Source organism: Sinocyclocheilus rhinocerous, unplaced genomic scaffold, assembly GCF_001515625.1.
Source record: "Sinocyclocheilus rhinocerous isolate Xijiao unplaced genomic scaffold, SAMN03320098_v1.1 scaffold942, whole genome shotgun sequence".
In the NCBI taxonomy this organism is placed as follows: domain Eukaryota; kingdom Metazoa; phylum Chordata; class Actinopteri; order Cypriniformes; family Cyprinidae; genus Sinocyclocheilus; species Sinocyclocheilus rhinocerous.
The window spans coordinates 294,093-316,810 of record NW_015627890.1 but is presented as its reverse complement, the minus strand read 5'-3'; the positions used below and the strand labels follow the sequence as shown (position 1 = coordinate 316,810).

At 37.7% G+C, this 22,718-nt stretch overlaps 3 protein-coding genes across 3 annotated transcripts in view; 2 read left to right on the top strand and 1 right to left on the bottom strand.

The window, feature by feature from the left end:
• LOC107735022 (E3 ubiquitin-protein ligase NEDD4-like) overlaps positions 1-4,364 on the bottom strand; it is an 8,293-nt gene extending 3,929 nt beyond the window's left edge. The window contains exons 1-2 of the mRNA XM_016546855.1: positions 4,141-4,364; positions 3,197-3,270 (exon numbers count right to left, since the gene is read on the bottom strand). Of these exons, the coding sequence (XP_016402341.1) occupies positions 3,197-3,270; positions 4,141-4,191 (125 nt within the window). The 5' untranslated portion in view covers positions 4,192-4,364. The remainder of the gene's footprint in view (positions 1-3,196; positions 3,271-4,140) is intronic.
• Positions 4,365-4,506: 142 nt separating this feature from the next.
• LOC107736292 (short-chain dehydrogenase/reductase family 42E member 1-like) lies at positions 4,507-8,209 on the top strand. Its single transcript, XM_016547746.1, has 3 exons — positions 4,507-4,548; positions 5,223-5,315; positions 6,992-8,209. The coding sequence occupies exons 2-3, from the start codon at positions 5,251-5,253 to the stop codon at positions 8,082-8,084; spliced, it is 1,158 nt and encodes a 385-aa protein (XP_016403232.1). The 5' UTR covers positions 4,507-4,548; positions 5,223-5,250; the 3' UTR covers positions 8,085-8,209.
• Positions 8,210-9,722: 1,513 nt separating this feature from the next.
• Positions 9,723-22,718, top strand: part of wtip (WT1 interacting protein) — a 33,185-nt gene continuing 20,189 nt past the window's right edge. Inside the window, exons 1-2 of the mRNA XM_016546838.1 lie at positions 9,723-11,400; positions 21,358-21,459. Coding sequence (XP_016402324.1) covers positions 10,077-11,400; positions 21,358-21,459 — 1,426 coding nt within the window. The 5' untranslated portion in view covers positions 9,723-10,076. The remainder of the gene's footprint in view (positions 11,401-21,357; positions 21,460-22,718) is intronic.

Genomic DNA, 22,718 nt, shown 5'->3' with positions numbered 1-22,718 from the left:
AATTGTAGCGATTGTAGCGGCATGTTTATTATGATTAATCTCCAATCTGTCTACAATATAGTGCTATCCACTCAGACCCAAATGACTGAAGTTTGATTTAACAACAAATCGAAATACGAAAAAAAAAAGAAATTAAGAGATATAATAATAATAGCCTAATAATAATAATAATAATAATTATTATTATTATTATTTCGTTCTGTTTGGCAAACGGGCAAACGAAAATTAAGCTAGATTTTTCGTATTTTTTGTTTGTGGGTTAAAAAATTAGCTTGCTATTTGTGCGTGGGTGGCCCTAAAAACGCCACTTTTTTTCTTAGCCTGTCTTTACTGTCTATCCCATCACACAGAATAAGAGTTCATCTCATGTACCACTCTGCAAATTAGTCACAATAACATTTCTTCAAACTGTCTGGGCTGCGTTTCCCAAAAGCTTCGTAAGCCTAAGAAGCTCGTAAAAACGATCGTACGACTGATCTTAATATTACGGTCTGTTTCCCAAAAGCATCGTAACTTAAGTAGCACTTGAAAATCATCACAGATCTACGAGTGCTCTGGAGTAATCGTAAAGCCCGAAGAAAAAATAGAAATAAACATCTAAATTAAATGACTGAACAAAAAAATTAATAAAAGAAGTAATTTAAATATGCTTCAAAGGGGGAAAAATCTGTCAATGAACTGACGTGCATGAAAACCAATGTATTGGACCCGGAAATAACGTCTCTATATAGATATTATATACTATAATATATATTTTTATATAAAGTATATTATAGGCCATATTATTATGTAAAGTATAATATTATATGTATACTATAATATAATATAATAGTTATTATATCCGAGTTGTCTGGAACGCAGCATTAGGTTAACATTTCAATAAACGAGCGTGTACTACAATTACGGGCCATTCTGTGAGGTGACATTTCAGCACTTGACAAACGGATAGCGACTCCTAAGTAGCACTTGAAGCACAGCTATGCGCGACTGTGTTAAGTGCATTTTTGGGAAACGCACGTGAAACAATAACGAATGATCGTAAAATGACTCGTAGAAAACGCTCATAAGTGCTAAGATCAATCGTTATCGAGAAACGCAGCCCTGGCTGTTGTATAGGCTATATTTCTTGCAAATATACATCTCATTATGAAGCACAACACTGCTCTTCTTGGTTCGGCGGCGCCAGCGCGATCCCTTAGGCTACACGATAACAGAGGAAAGAAATGTCTGCTTTATTTTCTATACTTCCACAATAACAACAAAACGTTACAAATTGCTTTTGTAAAAATAACAGGGAGCGCTTTCTGGCGCACCTTGTTATGTCTAAAGGTCTACTTAAATAAAACAATCGAAAACAAATTTGTGTTTATTTAATTCGTGTAGCCTAAATCCAACAAGAGGTACTATACAGTCTTTCCCGTCTGAGCTCATCTGTATTTTGTGCTCACACCCAGGCGCAGCGCAGCCTATTCCTTCAGTATAAAGCAAAGCCTGGAATTTTAGCCATAAGAAGAACGCGATGCGCGGTGCTATGCATCTCGTTATTACGACATAATTGAGTGGAAAAAATAATATGTGTGTGGCAGCAATGCGTCACCGTACATTTTATACCTAAAACCGCCAGCGGGTAAAATTTACCCATGCACATAACTACTGTTTTGATATGGCTAAAAAAAATGTATTATGCCACTGTCTTCACAAAGTAATGTCTAGAGTCATGAAATGATTATTTTTAGTCATCAGCTATGATTTTGTCCTGTTGTTTTATGTTCAAGGATATTTTAAGCAGGTTACACTCATCACTTTTCTTAACGGTGAATATAGGCTAAACCAGCCTGCAATGACAGCGAGAATTAGAAGGAAATAAATACATATTTGGGTGGTGTAATATTATAATAAAATGCTGTTAATCACATATTAAGATAACCCGTGTTATTTAAATTACTAAAATACACTAAATAGACAATTGTGAGCAATAATAATTCACAAGATCTGAATTTTATTTCATTTTTTTTCAGGAAACGGGCAAGCTAGAATAAATAGCAACACAGTAGCGAACAATAAACAATAAAAATTGCTAAACAAATGTTGTTTTAAGTTCACGGCTAAAGCAGGGTACACTCATCACTTTTCTTAACGGTGAATATAGGCTAAACCAGCCTGCAATGACAGCGAGAATTAGAAGGAAATAAATACATATTTGGGTGGTGTAATATTATAATAAAATGCTGTTAATCACATATTAAGATAACCCGTGTTATTTAAATTACTAAAATACACTAAATAGACAATTGTGAGCAATAATAATTCACAAGATCTGAATTTTATTTCATTTTTTTTCAGGAAACGGGCAAGCTAGAATAAATAGCAACACAGTAGCGAACAATAAACAATAAAAATTGCTAAACAAAAATGAATAATTAATACAAAGTTTATTTTAGCCTGCTCATAAATGTTCAAACTTTGGATTAATTATTAGTTTTTGTTAATTTATTATTCGCTAATCGCTACAGTGTTGCTATGAATTCTAGTCTGCCTGATTCCTAGAAAGAAAAAAAAAAAATAATAAAATAAATAAATAAACATATATACAGTGGGTACGGAAAGTATTCAGACCCCCTTAAATTTTTCACTCTTTGTTATATTGCAGCCATTTGCTAAAATCATTTAAGTTCATTTTTTTTCCTCATTAATGTACAATTAACTTAAATGATTTTAGCAAATGGCTGCAATATAACAAAGAGTGAAAAATTTAAGGGGGTCTGAATACTTTCCGTACCCACTGTATATATACACACTATATACACATCCTATATACACACATCCTATGCTGTGCAGTGAATTATTATTGCTCATATATTGTCTATTGAACATAAAACAACAGGACAAAAACATAAAATTTACCCCGTGGCGGTTCTAGTGTTAAAGAAAATATGAACACTAATTCAAGAAGAAAAGGGACCATATTTAGTTGTCAACAGCTGGTATTTAAAGAGCAAGGTGTGCCAATATAAGGCAATAAACACGAACAATTTACACAATATTTATATTTTGAAAAGGTAGTTTGTATATTAGGAACGGGCAGCATTATCGCCTCAAATGCTCAAGTATTGGCCGTTTAATCAGCCTGGCCATTATATCGGTCGTCATTTATGTTATAGTGTCATTTTCATGGTGCAATATCTGCAATACTGACCTGGCACCCAAAATGTCCTTCTTAGCCAAACCAATTCCACCAATGACTTTCACCCTTAAGATTCTGGATTCATCCTGAAGGAAAGCAAAATTATTCCATAAGCAACACAAACAAGAAAAAACATCAAGAATTAAACTGCCTGTAGATGTACGATTAAAACCGAATTAAAATGGCTTGACAACTGCAGAGGATTTCCTACTGAAACAGGAAGTCAATGCGGTGAGCTTTGACCCATAAGTGGGAGGGGCATCCTTATTTCAGAGAGCATTTGATTGGCCAAAATATGCAATAATGCAAGATGATGTAATCAATATTTGTGGTATATTTTCCTGGAAGAAATTTCAAATTGCCCATCTATTTCTTCCAGGAAAATAGACCTAAATATTGACTACATCATCTCGCATTAATACACATTTTGGCCAATCGACTATAAGTTTATTTAGTACGTGAGCATATCGCATAAACTCTTACTAAATGTCTTTAAGACATGTTTATTGATTATATCCCAAAATGTGTGTCAAACATGATAGCAACACACCCAGAAGAGCTACAAACAACAAATATATTGAAATTATATACGCCACATGTGATCAAAAAATATGTGACGTCATGTGGTATATGGCGTCATATACAGTACAGCAGATGTTGCGCAATACTTCACTTGAGTCACAAGACAACAATCAATGGCAATAAAAGAAATTGATTTTTATCACCTAAACAAACACATCCAAACAAACGCAAGCAAACATGGTTATGAGTCAGTTATATGTGCAATAAATTGATGATTACAGTTATCATAAAACAAAGTGGAGCAGAACTTCCTACTAGTAACCCAATCTCACACAAGCTGTAGACTGCCAGCCAACTGTTGTTTATGCAATTTCACAGAATTGCTATGACTGATATAACACATCACATGATATGACACAGCCGAATTCATTTACCTCATCCGTCTGAAGTCCTCGAACCTCCGGGAGGAGCGCGGCCATATTCATGTTCCGTGCCAGGATGCCAACCTGCGTCGATATGAACGACCGAAAGATACAAATAAATCCGTCAAAGAGCAGGTCACGCTTTGACGGAAAACGCTTCCCCGGGATATGACACGAGCGGAGAGGCGTTAGCTTGTCAAATGCATCGTGGAAACTGAAACTACGGCGATGGACATCCTCACGTCCACCTCCTCGACACGCCCCCACGGCGTCGCCCACGCCCACTTTGTTCCAGACCACGCCCACTGATCGAGGCACAGCTGACTCTTATCCAATGAAAACGCTTGACTTCATCGTCCCGCCCATGCACGCGTTTCCTAGGAAGTGCAGGCTACACACACTTCGCGATCGATTGTAGAGGTATGTGTTCAGTTTTAAGTGAATGCCGTGTAAGGTTAACCGCTTTACAGTCTATAGGATGTTTTCCGCACAGATTTTCTTAAATCTCGGAGAGATCGTGTTTATTTTATGTGCTCACATGTTCTGCACTGTTCTGATTTTGCCTGCCAGCTCATTTATTTCCAGAATCTGCATGCACATCAAACATCATTAGTACTATAGCTAAATAAAAATAAAGGTGACAAATAAACATGTTATGGGGTTTCAAATCAGAATATGACTTTTTGTTATGAAACAGGGCATAATTTTCATACTTCTGAGGAAACCAGGATAAATGGCTGTTAATCATAATCTTCGGGAAACACAACAAGTCAATAGGAAAGAAATTATAGATCAATATTCCTATTAAATATGAGATATTCTTATGAAAATGTTGCCAGGTTATTACTCCTATTATAACACTTCATTTTTCATTATGGTTTGCCCCAAGAACACATTAATATGCAAATTATGCAATGTATAGATATATTGTATAGAATGGGAATACCAGTTTATGGACATTTTACGCACATATTGCGATGCATAATGTAAAATATTACCTGCCAGCTCATTTATTTCCAGAATCTGCATGCACATCAAACATCATTAGTTTGAAGCATAATCTGACTTTCATAATCATTCATTTCACCCTGCAGATTCCACTCTCCCTGCTTCTTTAACACAATGGAAGTCAACAGAACAGGCAGAACCTTCCTCATAACCGGTGGAGGAGGTTATTTTGGATTCCGGTTAGATCTAATGACAATTTACAATCGTTCAATGTTCATTTCTTAGTATTTTCCACCAGTCATAGCACCCACACAAACCACTAGATGGCGCTACATACTATATTATAGAACAGCAATCCTTCAACTCAAATTAGTTCAGTGTTGATACAATTTAGTTCAATAGTGTGAATGTTGCAAAGTTCATTAGTTGTGAAGCAAACTCCTTTAAAAACTATAAAGCAGCTCTATAGAAGATACTGTTTTTCTCAGTCGCTTTGCTACACATTTTTTTTATAATTTAAAAAATGTTATATACAGTGGGGTCCAAAAGTCTGCAATCAATAAGGGATTTTAAATAGCATTTCTCCAAAGTAAAAACCTGAGTTGACAATTACTTGAATTTCAGAATTTTTGAAATATTGCAGAAAACTATATATTTATTTCATTTTACACCATTTTTTCATTATTTTTTCAGTATACTAAAACTTACACTTTTTTTTTTTACATTTTCCTCACTGTATAATTAAAGGAATAGTTCACCCAAAAAAAGAAAATTTGCTAAAATTTACTCACCCGCAGTCCATCCAAAATGTAGGTGAGTTTGTTTGTTCATCAGAACAGATTTGGAGAAATGTTGCATTGCATCACTTGCTCAGCAATGGATGCTCTGCAGTGAATGGGTGCCGTCAGAATGAGAGTCCAAACAGCTGATAAAAACATCACAATAATCCACAAGTAATCCACACCACTCCAGTCCATCAGTTAACATCCTCAGAAATGAAAAGCTGCGTGTTTGTAAGAAATAAATCCATCATGAAGACGTTTTTAACCCATTGCTTCCAGCTAAAATGTGAGTCCATAATAACGCTTCCTCCAGTGAAAAAGTCCATCTCAGGAATAGTTCACCCAAAAAAAGAAAATTTGCTAAAATTTACTCACCCGCAGTCCATCCAAAATGTAGGTGAGTTTGTTTGTTCATCAGAACAGATTTGGAGAAATGTTGCATTGCATCACTTGCTCAGCAATGGATGCTCTGCAGTGAATGGGTGCCGTCAGAATGAGAGTCCAAACAGCTGATAAAAACATCACAATAATCCACAAGTAATCCACACCACTCCAGTCCATCAGTTAACATCCTCAGAAATGAAAAGCTGCGTGTTTGTAAGAAATAAATCCATCATGAAGACGTTTTTAACCCATTGCTTCCAGCTAAAATGTGAGTCCATAATAACGCTTCCTCCAGTGATATAGTTGTCTGGTCTGAATCAGGAGAGAAATCTGCACAGATCAAGCACAGTTTACAAGCTCTAAACAAATATGTGGGTTGATTCTGATGTGAGAAACAACAGGAGATGGACTTTTTCACTGGTGGAAGCGTTATTATGGGTTATGGCCAGAAGTGATGGTTTAAAATGTCTTGATGGATTTGTTTCTTACGAACACGCAGCTTTTGTCTTCTCAAGACATTAACTGATGGACTGGAGTGGTGTGGATTACTTGTGGATTATTGTGATGTTTTTATCAGCTGTTTGGACTCTCATTCTGACGGCACCCATTCACTGCAGAGCAAGTGATGCAATGCTACATTTCTCCAAATCTGATGAAGAAACAAACTCATCTACATAACCTGAGAGTGAGGGCATTTTAATTTTTGTGTGAACTATTACTTTAAAGCTTTATTGTGATTTCTCTTTCAGTCTTGCCTGTGCTCTCCTTAAAACCTCCTCGAACGTTGTGCTGTTTGATGTGAGACCACCAAGCCAAGAGTTGCCCGAGGGTATCGCATTCATGCGGGCAGATATCCGTGACTACACACAGGTGGAAGAAGCGGTTCGGGGTGTGAACTGCGTGTTCCACATCGCCTCCTATGGGATGTCGGGACGGGAGCAGCTCAATCGAAAACTCATCGAAGAAGTGAACGTACAGGGAACAGAGAACATCCTCAGGGCTTGCGTGGCACACAGAGTCCCTCGTTTGGTCTACATGAGCACGTATAATGTAGTGTTTGGTGGTCAGGAGATTAAGGACGGTGATGAAAGTCTTCCTTACTTGCCCCTGCACCCTGATCACTACCCCAGGACTAAGTCTATAGCCGAGATGCAGGTGTTAAAAGCAAACGGTTCACCTCTGAATAACAGTGCAGGTGTGCTACAGACTTCCGCCCTGCGTCCAGCCGGTATATACGGCCCCGGGGAGGAAAGGCACTTGCCTAGGATAGTTAGTTATATAGAGAACGGGATCTTTAGGTTTGTTTACGGGGAGCCTGATAGTCTGGTGGAGTTTGTTCATGTGGATAATCTAGTGTCTGCACACATGTTAGCTGCCGAGGCTTTAACTGAAAAGCGTCAGCATCGTGCCACCGGTCAGCCCTATTTTATCTCCGACGGAAGGCCTGTTAACAACTTTGAGTTTTTTAGGCCTCTGGTGGAGGGTCTGGGATACTCGTTCCCCACGCTTCGACTGCCCATATCGCTTACTTACCTCTTTGCCTTTCTGACCGAGATGGTTCATCATATCGTGGGTCGGATTTATAACTTCCAACCCCTGCTGACCCGTACTGAGGTCTACAAGACGGGCGTCACACACTATTTCAGTATTCGTAAGGCACGAGAAGAGCTGGGATACGAGCCTAAACTGTATGACCTGGAAGATGTTGTGCAATGGTTTCGAGGCAGAGGTCATGGGAAGAAACACAGCCAGTCATCAATTAAGAAACTAATTTTAGATGTTGTTTTGGTGGTTGCATTTGCAGCAGTGGTGCTCTCCTGCCTTCCGGTTGTGGGACAGTGAAATGTGCAATGGCTTTCATTTCTGTTACTTATGTAAGGTTTATACTGACCTGATTTGTTCATTTTTAAAACATATGTTCATATTAATGCACATGAGGGATGTTATATTGTAAAATGTTGTAAAGAGGCACAAATAGGCTGTTCATTTTTTTATTTTATTCCCATTCCTTGAAGGGCAGTGTCCCCAGAGTTCAGGGTAAACATATTTTGTGGATTTTAAACAATATTAACAATATTAAAACACTTTCAGAAAATAAATGATGCCTTTATTTTGGTAAAAACAAATGGTTAACCAGCAAGACTGTGTTTGCTATATGTGATATGTGATTTTTTTTTTCGGTTCAAATTTAAAAAATATATATATTTTTTTAAATTACAGGAATTTCAAAATGTCTTTAGTGTTTAGTCTTTCGCTTGTTTACTTACATTTGATTAGTCACATAGAAATAGTGCACAATCTGAAATATTTGTATTTTTTATGCACAATCTGAAATATTTGTATTTTTTATGCCATATATTTGCTTTAAATTGCATTTATGTGTTTTGGTATTCAAAGGAACATTGCATACGTTTTATGAATTCATGCATTCCCTGAGAATCGAACCCATGACCTTGTCATTCCTAGTGCCATGCTGGACTGTTTGCGCTATCCTGAAACACCAAAATCCTGAAATTTTCTGTTTATTTCTAGGTGCATGTGAAAAACTATCCCAGATTTTCAGTGTAGTGTGTGTATATTTTGTGTTTTAAAAAGTTATGTAAAAGGCATGAATTTCATTGTACAGACAAAATATAAAAACAAGTTCCTAAAAAAAGTAGTTCCTTGGGTGTAGCTCCTTGCATGAACTATCAACACGTTCCGCTAACAACAATCACATAGTCATACAATACGGTCTATTGTTTTAGCAATTCAAACCAAAAAAACTTTATTCTGTCAAACATTTCACTTGAAAAGTGCGCTTAAACTATATTTGCAATAAATGACTTGCTCTGATATTTTGCTATCTGATATTTTAAATGTGACTCAAGTGTCAAAATACACTGTACGGTGACGGAAATGTAAGTTAGTGACAATAGCCTTTGTCACTGATGCACAATGAAATGTTTGGGATCTGCCCTTCCCCCAGATTCAACAAACATTCACTGGCCTGCTGTACATCGTGCATGAAAGTATTGGTGTTTTTGAAGCATGAGTTACCTGTGAAACACAAGACAGGTAGATCTAACAAACAGCCTTGGACAAGAGTATTTATTAGTACTAATTGTACTCGCAAGAATACAGTTGCATAGAAAGTTGCTTGTTGTTGCTTAAAGTTTTTCAGTTTAGTTTTTAATTATTTTCTGTGGGCTGGTCTGTGTGGTTAAATCTTTAATCTGTCCCGCTGCATGAAAGTGGACACACATAGACTCTCCAAAGGGCTTTTTTTCAGGATTCTGCTCCCCCTTGCTGAGTTGCTCTCTATCATTGTTTCGCTCCGGCATTAACCACATTCCAGAGCGCCGCAGCGCAGCCCGTCTCCCTCCGCGCATTCCTCTCACACAAACGAGTCTCGAATGAATCGTTTGATACACGCGTACTCTTCCGTCTCCGCGCTCAGCATCTCTGCTGATAATTGCGGAATCATCGGGGGAGAATTATAGGCGAGTTGGATTCGCTGGAAACGAGTTCGCAGGAACAATCACGGAAAATCAAAGCGAGAAAATACCTCCGCGCAGAGCGCCATTGACTGTAAAGACCTTTCAACTTTACAAAAACTGAAATTGACAAACGTTCTCTTGTGTGGAAACTTTGTCACGACGAGTGTATCGCCACAAATCAACAGGCGGGGAGCATGCATCGCGACGGAATGACGGAGAAGGACTAAGTAAGCGCGAACAGGCAACGATGGTTCGCCTGAGGCGACATTTTCCCGTGTAAAATGCAGTTTGTGTTGTAGTTGACTAGCGCGCCGCGCACTCGCCCGTTCAGCGTCCCTCAACTCGCCCGCGCGTCATGGATGAATATGAGGATCCGGGGCGCAGAGCGAGCAAACTGATGGAAAACCTCTCCATTTATGACGTTTATCAGGACGGGATATACGGGGAGCCGAACCCCGACATGGAGAAAACTAAACGAATGAATGGCAGCTCCTCCACGCCCGGGAACAAAGTCTACGGCGCGGCTTCCGTGCGCTCCGTCAACGGGAACCGACCCTCAGTGCCTCTGGATTTCTGTTCTCCGCAAAGGGAAGCGGTCTATCCCGATCCCGACGCGTACTGCACCAAATCTGAAGTTGCCTTGCCGTGTTACAGCGGCGCGTCGGAGCGTCTCAGGAGATACACGCACGCAGAGGTGCAGGGGCACCGGTACAGCGCCGGATGCGCCTACGACGGGCTCATTCTGGGGAAACAGGTGCCCGTTCCGGGTGCGAGGAGCAACAGCTTATGCGTGGCCAATCCTGATGGCAGGTACCCGACCACGAGCCCCCGGTCCAGTTTGGCTTCGTCCCACTCATCGCAAGACCAGAGCAAACACACCAGCCCGAGGTCGAGCATCAGCAGCCCGCGGTCCAGCCTGGTGTCACCAGGACAGGAGAAGTACTGCGAGGGGAACAGCGTGATCAGCCCCCGCTCGAGTTACGCCAGCACGGCCAGCGACACCAGCAAACACTCCAGCCCCAGAACCAGCCTCAACAGCTACGACTGCGGGAGCAAACCGAGCAGTAACCGAACCAGCGGCATCAGCATGGGCTACGACCAGCGGCACATCAGCCCCCGGTCGAGCACCACGAGCCCGCGCTCCAGCTACTCCGACTCGCGCTTCACGCCCGCGGGGAACCACGAGCCGGAGAGCGGCGCGGTGCACGGCGTCCCCGTGACCAGCCCCCGGTCCAGCATCTGCTGCCAGGACGCACGACCCGCCGTGGCGGCCAACTGCGTGGTCAGTCCCCGCTCGAGCATCTCCAGCCACAGCTCCAGGAGCTCTCGGAGCTCCCGGGGATCCATGAGCGCGTATCCCGAGCTCCAGCTCCCCATGTTGGGACCCGGTTTGCTGGAGGACGCGCTGCTTCAGGACTTCACGGAGCCAAACGGCCTCCACAACAACCGCGTCCACCTCCAAACTTTTCCCGTGCTGGAGGAGCCGCAGCAGCAGAATTCAGACGTCAACATCGCGTTTAACTACGGGAAGATGGGCACCGGGGCGCAGCGCTTAAAGCTGCCGTACCAGATCACTCCATCCCAGGACAGCGGCCCCAGTCAGGCGGAGCGGCGCCTGGAGGCCCTCACCCTGGAGCTGGAGAAAGAGCTCGAAATGCACATGAAAAAGGAATATTTTGGTGAGTAGAACCAGGGTGACTTTTTGATTCACTTGTAATTAGTTTGTCCCTTTGGAGAGAGCTTTGTTTTTGGTCTTTTATGCTTTCATAAAAACATGATTTTGAATCAACTTTTCTAGAATTGTTTGGTGGAAAAGTCATTCACACCTTGACACGCTCAAACACCCCTGAGCTGAACCAGCACAGAGCAGCCTTTGTGTCGGACTCATTAAAGTATCATTAGGGTGTGGGAAAACAGGTGTAAATCATGTTTTGTCAATGAATAAGTGTGCTTTCTAGACAAGAGGGGTTATACTTGAGCACTTTGTATATCTGCTTTAATCACATTATGATTATTTATCTTTGAGCTGGTTAAATGCATCATTCATCCAGACTTTTTCACCCAAAGGCATCATGCAAAAGATGCCAAATTCCCTAAACCTGGATCATCTCACAAGGCATGCTGCAACATAGACTAAAGACACTGTGTCATTTCATTCATCAGTGCAGTTTTAATTCTCAAAAGGAGACTTAATGGCTCTGAATTGTTTTCTTTAATGATTAACTTTATCTTGGGTATTTCTCCCAATTAAAACAGGCACAACTGAGTTGACGTCCAAAAAGTGTATAGAGCTATAAAATAAATCTGAATAGCAGCTCAGATCATTCGGTCTCTGAAGAATTTGGTGAGTGCGTTTACTGAGCACAGTTTGCTGAGATCTCTTTTGAAGCGCAGGACACAAATGTGAGTCTTTTTCTCAGTAGCAGGCACCTTCGGCAAACAAGATAAGTGTTTTGGTGAAACAATTGGGTAGATTTTGTAGAAATCAGTATTATAATCATAGTTCATGTTTGTTTGTTTGGTCAGTGTGTTGTTTTGATGAAACACAAGTTTTGCACCCAACTCAGGGGATTTAAGTATGTAGGTTGGTGCATGGTGCCAAATGCATACAAACTTTGGCTAAACACCGCAGTAACTGGCTCGTTTTGCATTGTAACCAGCTGATTGCTGATTGGTTTTAGTCACACCGGGCAGCTGCGGTAGACCAATCACAACAAAGGCTGCTGGCATCCCAACTGGCACTGCCCAAAAAGGACATTGTAGTCAGTGAGCAGACAAACAGGGTTCTTAGCGGGCTTGTTTTTGGCCCAGACCTGGACGGAAAAAGGCAAGTCTTCAGAAAGTACATACTTTGTCTCCCAGTTTGAACTCCACTTCCTGCCAGTGTCCTTCCAAGGCCTGAACGTCAACAGAAATGTTCTTTAGAGGCATATGTGAGCATGTGTTTTTTTTCTTAGGGAAGTCCTAATTTGTGATTTGGCGGGACTAGTATTGGTTTAGTGGAAGAGAAATGCAGATGAAGTGCCTTCAAAGCTCTTTAAACCTTAAAGGTATAGTAGTCCACCCAAAAACGAAAGTTCTGTCATCATATTTACTCACCCTCATGTTGTTCCAAACCTGTGTGAATTTCTTTTAGCTGTTGAACTCAAAAGAAGATATTTTGAGGAATGTTGGTTACTAAACAGTTGACGGTAGCCATTGACTTATATTGTATGGGGAAAATATGCATGTAAGTCAATGGCTACCGTTAACTGTTTGTTTACCAACATTCTTCAAAATATCTTCTTTTGTGTTCAGCACACTAAAGAAACCCGTACGGGTTTGGAACAACTTGAGGGTGAGTAAATGATGAGATAATTTTCATTTCTGGGTGAACTATCCCTTTAAAACTCACATATTGACTAGAATTAACAGAATTTAAACTCATTTTTTTGAGTAATCATTCATGTCTGGAGCACAAACACTGCTAGGGATTTGTTCAAATCATTAACCTTAGGTATGAGCAATAGTAATAGTAATGCTTGCTTAGCGAACACCACTAATAAGTATGACTTTAACAACATGTTCATCTTTTTAAGTAACACAAGCTTTAGATCGGTTGTTGTGACTGTGTCACATTGTCTCATCGTTTGTGTCTCCGTAGCAACTGGGCTTTGTTTCTGCTACTGCCTGGAAACACATTTGCACAGGTTTAGTTGCAGGAAGTCTAGAGATGGAGGTATGAGTGTGTTTTTGCCTCCGAGGAGCAGGTGATGTTTTTTTACTGCATGCTGAACCCTCTTTAGTCTGCATTAGTCTGCGCGCGAGAGCGAACCTTCTCCGTTACCGTGACAACAGCTCCCCTAAAATCAATCTCGCCGGGTATTCATGATGTGTCTTTCTGCGCTCTTAAAGGGTTAGTTCAACTAAAAATTAAAAATCTGTCAGTGTTTTCTCACCGTCATGTTGTTCCAAACCTCTATCAGAAGCTTCTTGTTGCTGTCAAGATCCTTAAAGGACAGAACTGCACTATAAAAGTAGTCTGTATTCACCCAAAAAGGGTCAGAATTGTATGGTCTTGCCCTATGTTGCAACTCTTACATCTCATTTGCAATCATGTGACATGCAAGAACCAATGTAAGTCGGTATAACTGACATTAAACCTACAAAACGCCTCCATGCACCAGATTTGTACATGCTCTGTGAGATTTGAGTGCTGCAGCACAGGAAAGGTTATCAGTGAATTATCAGAAAACTTGTATAATAAAATATATGCATAATAATAATATGTATGGACTACTATATGCATTCATGTATGGACTACTTTTATAGTACTTTTTTGAGCTCAAATGCCCATTGCATGCTTATTTGTATGGAAAACAGCTCTGCTGATCATTGCATTTTGTGTTTCACGGCCAAAAGCATGTAATATATGGTAAATGATGGCAAAATATGAACAAAATGTGTGAGAAGCAAGGTTTTAATTGTTGTATTTATTTATGCAGCAAAGTTCTTCAGAAAATAGAAATCTTTTGTAACAATACACTTCTGTTCAAAAGTTTGGGGTCAGTACATTTTTTTTCTTTCTTTCTTTTTATGAAAGAAATTAATACTTTTATTCAGCAAGGATGTGTTCAATTGATAAAAAGGGATAGTAAAGACTTTATATTGTTAGAAAAGTTTTCTATTTTGAATAAATGCTATTCTTTTTAACTTTTTATTTCATGAAAGAATCCTGAAAAAAGTATCACAGTTTCCAAAAAAATATTAAGCAGCAAAAACTGTTTTCAACATTGATAACAAATCAGCATATTAGAATGATTTCAGAAGGATCATGTGACACTGAGGACTGGAGTAATGATGCTGAAAATTCAGCTTTGCATCACAGAAATAAATTATATTTTAAGGCATATTAAAATAAAAGACCATTATTTTAAATTGCACAATATTTCACAATATTACTGTTTTTTTCTGTATTTTTGATCAAATAAATGCAGCCTTGATGAGCTTAAGAGACTTCTTTCAAAAACATTAAAAACCTTACTGATCCCAAACTTTTGGACGCCAGTGTATGTCAAACTAAATGTGCAGTTATCAGACTACGTTAAATGCACCCTTCAAAGTGCTCACTTTAAGTGTTCTGCCCTACAGAGTGAGTTTGATTGGCCTTTTTTTTTGGATTTAAATTTTTTTTTTACACTTCAAAAGTTTGCATTTTTTGCTACAAACTTGGTGTAAAATTGCGAGCGATCACAAATAATGCACGACTGGTTGAATTTACATTCAGGATTTTAGCGAGCGGTTAGGCTGCCGTTTCAGCACCAGACTCTTGGCACAGACTGTTTGTCTCTGCAGCCAGACACAGCTGCTGGGGGTCAACACTGATCACCTGCTTAGAATAACAATCGTCTTAGTCCGCACATGTGCACACAAACACGCACAAAACACAGAAACACTCCAAAAGTAGCTTTGCTTACATTTGAGTTTCTCAGAGTATCTGTTCCTGAGACGCGCTGGATGTTTTCTGCCAGCGTTATTCGCCTGCTTTAGCGCTGAATCAGCCGACCTCTGACCTTCGTGTATCCACACAGGCATTCGGGATTCAGGCTCTGGTTTAAAATAAACACAGAATGAGACTTTGCTCGCCGCAGTTTCCATTCAGTGAATTGTTTTTTGCTAAAAGTCTAGCTGTGCATCATTTTGATTTAGTGCAAAAGAAGTGCAGTAAATTTGGGTTCTAAATGCTGAGTTGCATGACAGTGTTGAGTGCATTTGGATTTTGCATAAATCTGTGCATGTTGTTGTTATACATGAAGAGGTGGCCCAAACTATGGCAAAAAAATAAAATCTCAACTTTCTTCAGAATGTTTGACAGATTCAAGATTTCATTTTATATCTACAACATGATTCATGTAACATTCTCTTTATTAAAAACTTGCAAGGTTAAAGAAAGTTCTATTGCAAGCACAGCAGACATGAAGCGGTCGACATGGTATGAATGTAAAACAAATTCATTTGTTAAATATCTTTGCAGATGCATGATATATGAAGGCAAAGATGCATGAAACATGAAGGCAAATTACAAACTTTTCTTAAACACCCCGTTCAGAAATAATATAAGAAAAATGCAAAATATTTCTCAGCCAAAATTTAGGCATTCAGTTTTAGAGGTCAACTCAAAAAGTCAAGACAATTCAAAATTCAAATATTATTATTAAGTAACTTCATTTATGTAGCACCTTTCAGACATAAAGTGCAGTTCAAAGTGCTTTACATAATCAGAAATTACATCATCAAATATCAATTTCAACATCACATCCAATAAAATAAACAAATACAAATACATAAAACCTAAGGTAAAAGGAATCAGATACAACACATCTAATATAAAATACTAAAATGTATGAAAAACAAGCATACAAAGTAATTAACCACAACACGTCTTAATATAAAATACTAAAACATATATTATTAAGAGTATAAATACAGCTTTCAGCCTATCAGCATCATGCAAACATGAAATATCAAACATACAGTAGTAGTTCTTTACAGGTTTCACTGCACTGCTTTTACATTGTTTTTTTCTATGTAAACGTGCGCGTTTGACCGTTGCACTCGCGTCTTGCGTCTCGTGCACAAAATAAATAATTTGTGCAAAACATTACATTCGAGTTAATCCGAAAAATAACCAGGCCAACAAGCCCTAGTCCAATCACAACAACCGAAATATAAAAAAGCAGCATGATCTTTGGCCTTGTGTGAAACAAAGCAGTGCTCTCCATCTCTAACTGCAGCAGACTGAGTGAGCTGTTATCAGCCAGATGAGGAAGGAGGTGTCGTTCACGGCCTGTATAGAGGAAGTGGTACTAGTGTGTACCAGGTGAGGGGAGTTCGTCTGGAGGAAGCCGTCCTCATTACATGTGCATCTCTCACTGCTGTTTACAATATTGCCTTGTTTTGAGTGACTTGAGTTGCTGGTGTTTAAATCAAGCATCACTGATCCTTTTGTTCATACATATGGTTAGTGATTGTGAACAAAACCCTAAACATTCAATTTTGTGTAACTCATACTCTACTGTTTGAGCTCCAGACATGAATGATTCTTCAAATCATGTGTCTTGTTGAGGAGAGGTGTGCTGTTACTTTAATAAGTGAGCAGACTTTGTCATATTTCACCCTAAATATGAAATAAAAAAATAAGAAATTGAAAATTAAGCTTGATTTAAGGCTTTTTTCCCATCCAGATGCTGTAAAACAGCAATCTACAACAAATTGTACTGTTCAATTTAAATATTCATTTTTTTCATATGGGTTCGATTACTAGGGAATGCATGAACTGAAATGTGTCGACTGAATGCAGTGTAAGTCGGTTTGGATAAAAGCATCTGCTAAATGCATGGTAAATGTAAATAAATGTAAAAACCTACTAAAGCAAATTTCATTTTCTTTATAAAATGTTTAATCTTTCTCTTTTGATATTAGGGTAAAATATGACTTGGACATTTAACTAAAACTAAAACCATACAAAAACCGTACAAAAACATTTTCATTACTTGAAAGCAACATTTCGTATTTTCATTTAGTTTAACTTGATGTACACAAATAACTAAAACTAAAACCAAAACAAAATGAATTAAAACTATATATATATATATTCATATATATATATGTCTACACTGGAGGCGGCGTGACACGACAAATCCCCGACAGTAAACTGCTGCTGCGTTCTATTTATGACGTGCTGACACAAATTTCAAATGATTTTCAACGGTCGCTTTGTCTACACTGTCTACACAAGGATCAGTGATGCTTGATTTAAACACCAGCAACTCAAGTCACAACTGTCTACACTGGACGCGAGTCCAGTGTAGACAGACTTTAGTTGATGCGGCGTGGTGCGACACGACAACTGTCGCGTCCGGTGTAGACACGGTGTAACGGGTGCCTGTTACATCCTACAGTACATAAAATTTCTCTTATTATTCCCTTTAGGGGTTCTGCCTACACGTCATTTTCTTTCCGAACACGGTTTTGGGATGGGGGGGATCACGATGCCGGCTCAACGTCGGTGATGGACGATGGCATCGTCTATCGGCCCAACCCTAATATATATATATATAACTAATAAAAATGTCAAAAACATTTTATTGTAAATTCCTAAAATTTTAGCTTAATTAAAATTAAAACAGAAAATGTTAAAAATAAAAACGAATTCAAAATATTAGTAGTAACTATAAAAGTATCTCAGTGATACTAAAATAACCCATATTTGCTCAGCCGAGGATGAAGTGAGTCAGTCGCACCGAATGACATCTTTGAGACAGAAACTTGAGCTGCCGTGTAATGAGGATTAACGGTGTTCGGTGTGATCTGTGTGTTACAGTCAGCTGAACGTGTTAATTAATCACCGCTGGATTAGCTGCTCCTAACACTCACCTGAAAAAACTTGTTTTTCAGCTGCCAAGGTGAGCAAGTAAGTGTGGCATTAAAGGTCCCATATTTTACACCTTTCTGGAGTTTTATTTTAGGTTTTGATGTCCTTAAGAATATATATTTGCGGTGTAAGTACCAAAAACCATCTCAATATATTTTTACAGCTCCTTCTTCAGGAGCTCTGCTGAGAACAGGTCGATTTTGGTCTGTCTAATTAATATTCATGAGCCTCTCTTCTGATTGGCCTGTTGTTTTCTGAGTGACGCACGGCCAGGCCAACCACAGGTAACTAGGGTCAGCTGACGTCACAGCGCTAGCTGGAGGCAGCAAAACAAAGGGGAAACTGGAGGCGGCCCATTCAAACCAGCGCAGATTCGGCTACATAAGGAGCTTAAATTATCATCTTGTTGTGATGTTGGGTGTCAGAATCGAAGGTAATACAGCCTCAACAAAAGGCAATGCTCTATAGAATGCAGTCCTTTATATGACAGTTCAGTATTTTCGCATCTCGTGTAGCTTTGCTGGAGGTTTCATCAGGTAATTATTAAAGCTTTTATCCAGCTATTGAAACACCAAACACTGCTGTTCAACTCTATTGGTTTCATGCTGCTAATAAAAAAACAAGTGTGGTAAAGATGGACAATGATAACACGTGTTTACAGCTGATAGAGTAGACTACTAGACTGCCTACTGAACTAACTGAATGGAAAAACAATGATCAGGAAGACACTAAGACACTAAAACTGTTGAAAGACTAGTACTGTTGATACTTATTATTTTCTTGATGATCTTGTTGCAAGTCAAAACAGTAAGTGAATATAAAATGTGATTAGAAAGCTTACTGTTTTGACTTGCAACAAGATCATCAAGAAAATAATTGTTGTGCCACAGTGATGCACTTGTTTTGTTTTGTGTTATAAATCCCGAACACCCTTTCTTTTACAGCGAAGCACAACAACAGCAAAATTGGTCTTACTTATTCTTATAGAATTTATTTTTATTTATTATTTTTATATTATTTGTTATATTATTTTAATGTATTATTATATTATTTGTTATATTATTTTAGCTTATTATTTTTAAATTATATATCATATTTGTATGATTTATACTTTCATTTTTGTTTATTATTTTATATTGTTTATATTTTATATTTATTTTGTATATTTTTATATGTATTTTTTATATTTAAATTATTTATAGTTTTATTATTTTTATATTGATTTTATTTATACTTTCATATTGTTTGTTTTATATTTATATTATTTGTTTATTATTTTTACATTATATTATTTTTATGTTCTTATTGTTTAATATTTATTATATTATATTGGTTATATTTTATATTTTTTTGTATTATTTTTATATGTATATTTTATATTTAAATTATTTATACTTTCATATTGTTTTGTATATTTTTTATATCATTTGTTTTATATTTATATTGTTTATTATTATTTATATTATTTATATTTTCATTTTTATTATGTTTACTTCTTTATTGTTTAATATTTATATTATATTATTTGTATTTTTTATTTTTTTTACATTTATTTTATATTTGTTTTCAGTTGTCCAAGGAAGTTCAGGAGCATTCACTGTTAAAAAGACAAGTTTTAAAAGTTCAATAAATGCATAATGTTTCCAAAGTCAACTAGTAATTAGTGTTAAATAATCATGATCTCAGTATTGACCAATATAATCGTGATTATGATTTTTGCCATATTTGAGCAGCCCTACATTTGACCTCTCCAGTTCTTGGGGTGTCTAGTGGCTGATTTAGTGTGCAGTCGTGGAGGTTTATACGCCACACCTCTCAGCCGTGAGCGATGTAGATAAAGCGAGCCCCTGCCGGGACTTTTACAAACACGATTAGATCAGAAGTGCCGGATTGTGGTACATGAAATTCCCTCTCGATGATGCTATAATTATCTTGATGAGTTAACCATTAAGTCACTGAGAGCTTATCTGATGAGTGCTCCTGTTCTAGAGCCTGTTATCACACACACAAATGGGTTTTATGTTAATTGAGCTTTTAAGTGAGGTTTTCTTAAATTGTTAAGGGCTGAATGACATCCGTTTTGAGATTTGAAGACAGAATTTCCCGAAACACTGAATTGAGTATCAGAATAGTTGTTGGTGAGCGATGTGTCATGTTTGTCGTCGTTCATGGTCGTCTCAGGGGTGAAGTGGTGTCCTGTCGGTGCGGTGACCTCTCTAGCTGTTGATCGTGGCTGCGGAGAGGAATGCGACCCCCAGCGAAGGCCATCTTCTGCGTGAGACCGCAGGCTTTAGTGCTGCTGACTCGTTCTCCCATCATGCCGAGCGCTTGATGTATAACTAGAGTGAACAATGATGAACTTTAAATCACGCCTCATTCCTGTATCATTTATTTATTTCATCAAACATATTTTATTGGACTGTCCAGCTTTTAATGTACAGAGAAAACTCACTTAAAGAGTTATTTAGTAAAATTTTGCCAGGAAAAGTTTTAGAATTTTTATCACATGTTAATGTAAAAAATCTTGTGTGTTATAACTTGTGTTTGTTTGTTTGCTGGTATTGATTGTATTTGTTATACTTGTATTTTTAAAATTGTTTTTGCCATGAAAATAGCCTTTGATGCTGACATGGCATTAAATAAATATATACTATACTATACTATTTATTTAATCACTTTACATTTTTATTATTTAATTTAATTTATTATTATTTACTTTTTTTCAACTACACAGTAAACCCAAAGTGTGCTGAACATAGCTAATAAAACAAACGAAAATAAAACAATAATAAACAATCGTCAAAAAATGTTTTTGTCAAAAAAAATTTTTTTATAAGATACGTTAATAGTTTTATGTTTGTGTGGTGTAAATTAATTGGCTTTATTTTATATTTTTTTATTTACTGATTTGGTGTGATTTTTTTTTTTATCCTATCCATTAATTCGTTCAAAAATATGTTCATAATGCAATTCATACATTGAACCGCTTAAATACACCATGATGAGTGCAATGTTAATTTCTGTATTAAATATCAGATCTTTTTAATGCCAAGGTAAGTAAAATGCCATGTGGTGGAGTAATTAAAAAAAACACAAACCTGAATTTGTTTAAAAACAATTTTGTTTTTGATTAGGATACATGTGTGCATTCATGTGTATTCAAGGTGTAAGGAAAATATGTTAGTACTTTTTGCTTGATGTCTGTGTGTCTGTCCTCTTCCAGGTATCTGTGTAAAGTGTGGTAAAGGTGTGTATGGAGCGAGTCAAGCGTGTCAGGCGATGGGGAAACTGTATCATACGAACTGCTTCACCTGCTGCTCCTGCGGTGAGTATCCACACACACACACACACACACACACACACACACACACACTAATTAAATGCATAATGCATAATTATTTCAATTTGTGATTCTACTTAGAAATATGTTGAAAGAACAAATGGACCTCTGCTGATGCGCTGTTGTGTTTTGCATGTCTAAAGCATGTTATTTTGTGTCTTTGCTATCAACAGAGGTCCATTTGGTCTTTTGGTTCAGCACGAATAATTTTCATGAACATATTTCCAAATAAAATGATGTATTTAATTATAAAAGGGAAAATTGTGCACTTAATGAGAATTGTGTATCTAAAATGGGAGAATTGTGCATTTAATGAAAATTATGCATCTAAAATGAGAGAATTGTAAATTTAAAGAGAATTATGCATCTAAAATGGGAGTCTTGTGCACTTAATGCGAATTATGTGTCTAAAATAGGGAAAATTGTGCATTTAATGAGAATTTTACATCTAAAATGGGAGATTCTAATCTAATTGTAATCAACTGCACAATCTTTAGATGCACAGGAATTAGAAATATTCATCTAAAATGGGAGACTTGTGCATTTATTTAGAATTATGCATCTAAAATGAGAGAACTGTGCATTTAATGAGATGGAAGATTCTTATCTAATTGAATTATAATTCTAATTAAATTCGCAATTCTCCAATTTTAGATGCACAAGAATTTAAAATGGGAAAATTGTGCATTTAATGAGAATTATGCATCTAAAATGACAGAATTGTGCATTTAGTGAGGTGAAAGATTCTAATCTAATTGCAGTATAATTCTAATTAAATGCACAATTCTCCAATTTTAGATGCATAATTCTCATTAAATGCACAATTCGTCCATTTAAGATGCACAAGAATTAGATTTATGCATTTAAAATGGGAAAATTGTGCATTTAATGAGAATTATGCATCTGAAATGACAGAATTATGCTTTTTGTTTTATAAATGTGCATCTAAAATAAGAGAATTATGCATTTAATGACAATTATGCATCTAAAAATGGGAGTTTTGATGTGGTTTGTGATATCGTTTAATTCGCCGTATGGTGAAGATCATGTGCTGCATGTATAGACACACTCCTGGAAATGGTGTCTTGTAGAATAGCGCGTGTTTATTTGTGTTTGAGAGTGTCACATTTGTCCTGATCAGTGTTTCTGTCCATGGGAGCGCTGTGTGTGTGTGTGTGCGTGCGTGTGTGTGAGTGTGTGTGAGTGTGTGAGTGTGTGTGTGTGTGTGTGTGTGTGTGAGTGAG

Coding starts and splice junctions, on each gene's coding strand:
- LOC107736292 (XM_016547746.1), top strand. CDS start 5,251: ATGGAAGTCAACAGAACAGGCAGAACCTTCCTCATAACCGGTGGAGGA. Junction 5,316..6,991: donor GGAGGTTATTTTGGATTCCG/GTTAGATCTAAT, acceptor TTTCTCTTTCAG/TCTTGCCTGTGCTCTCCTTA.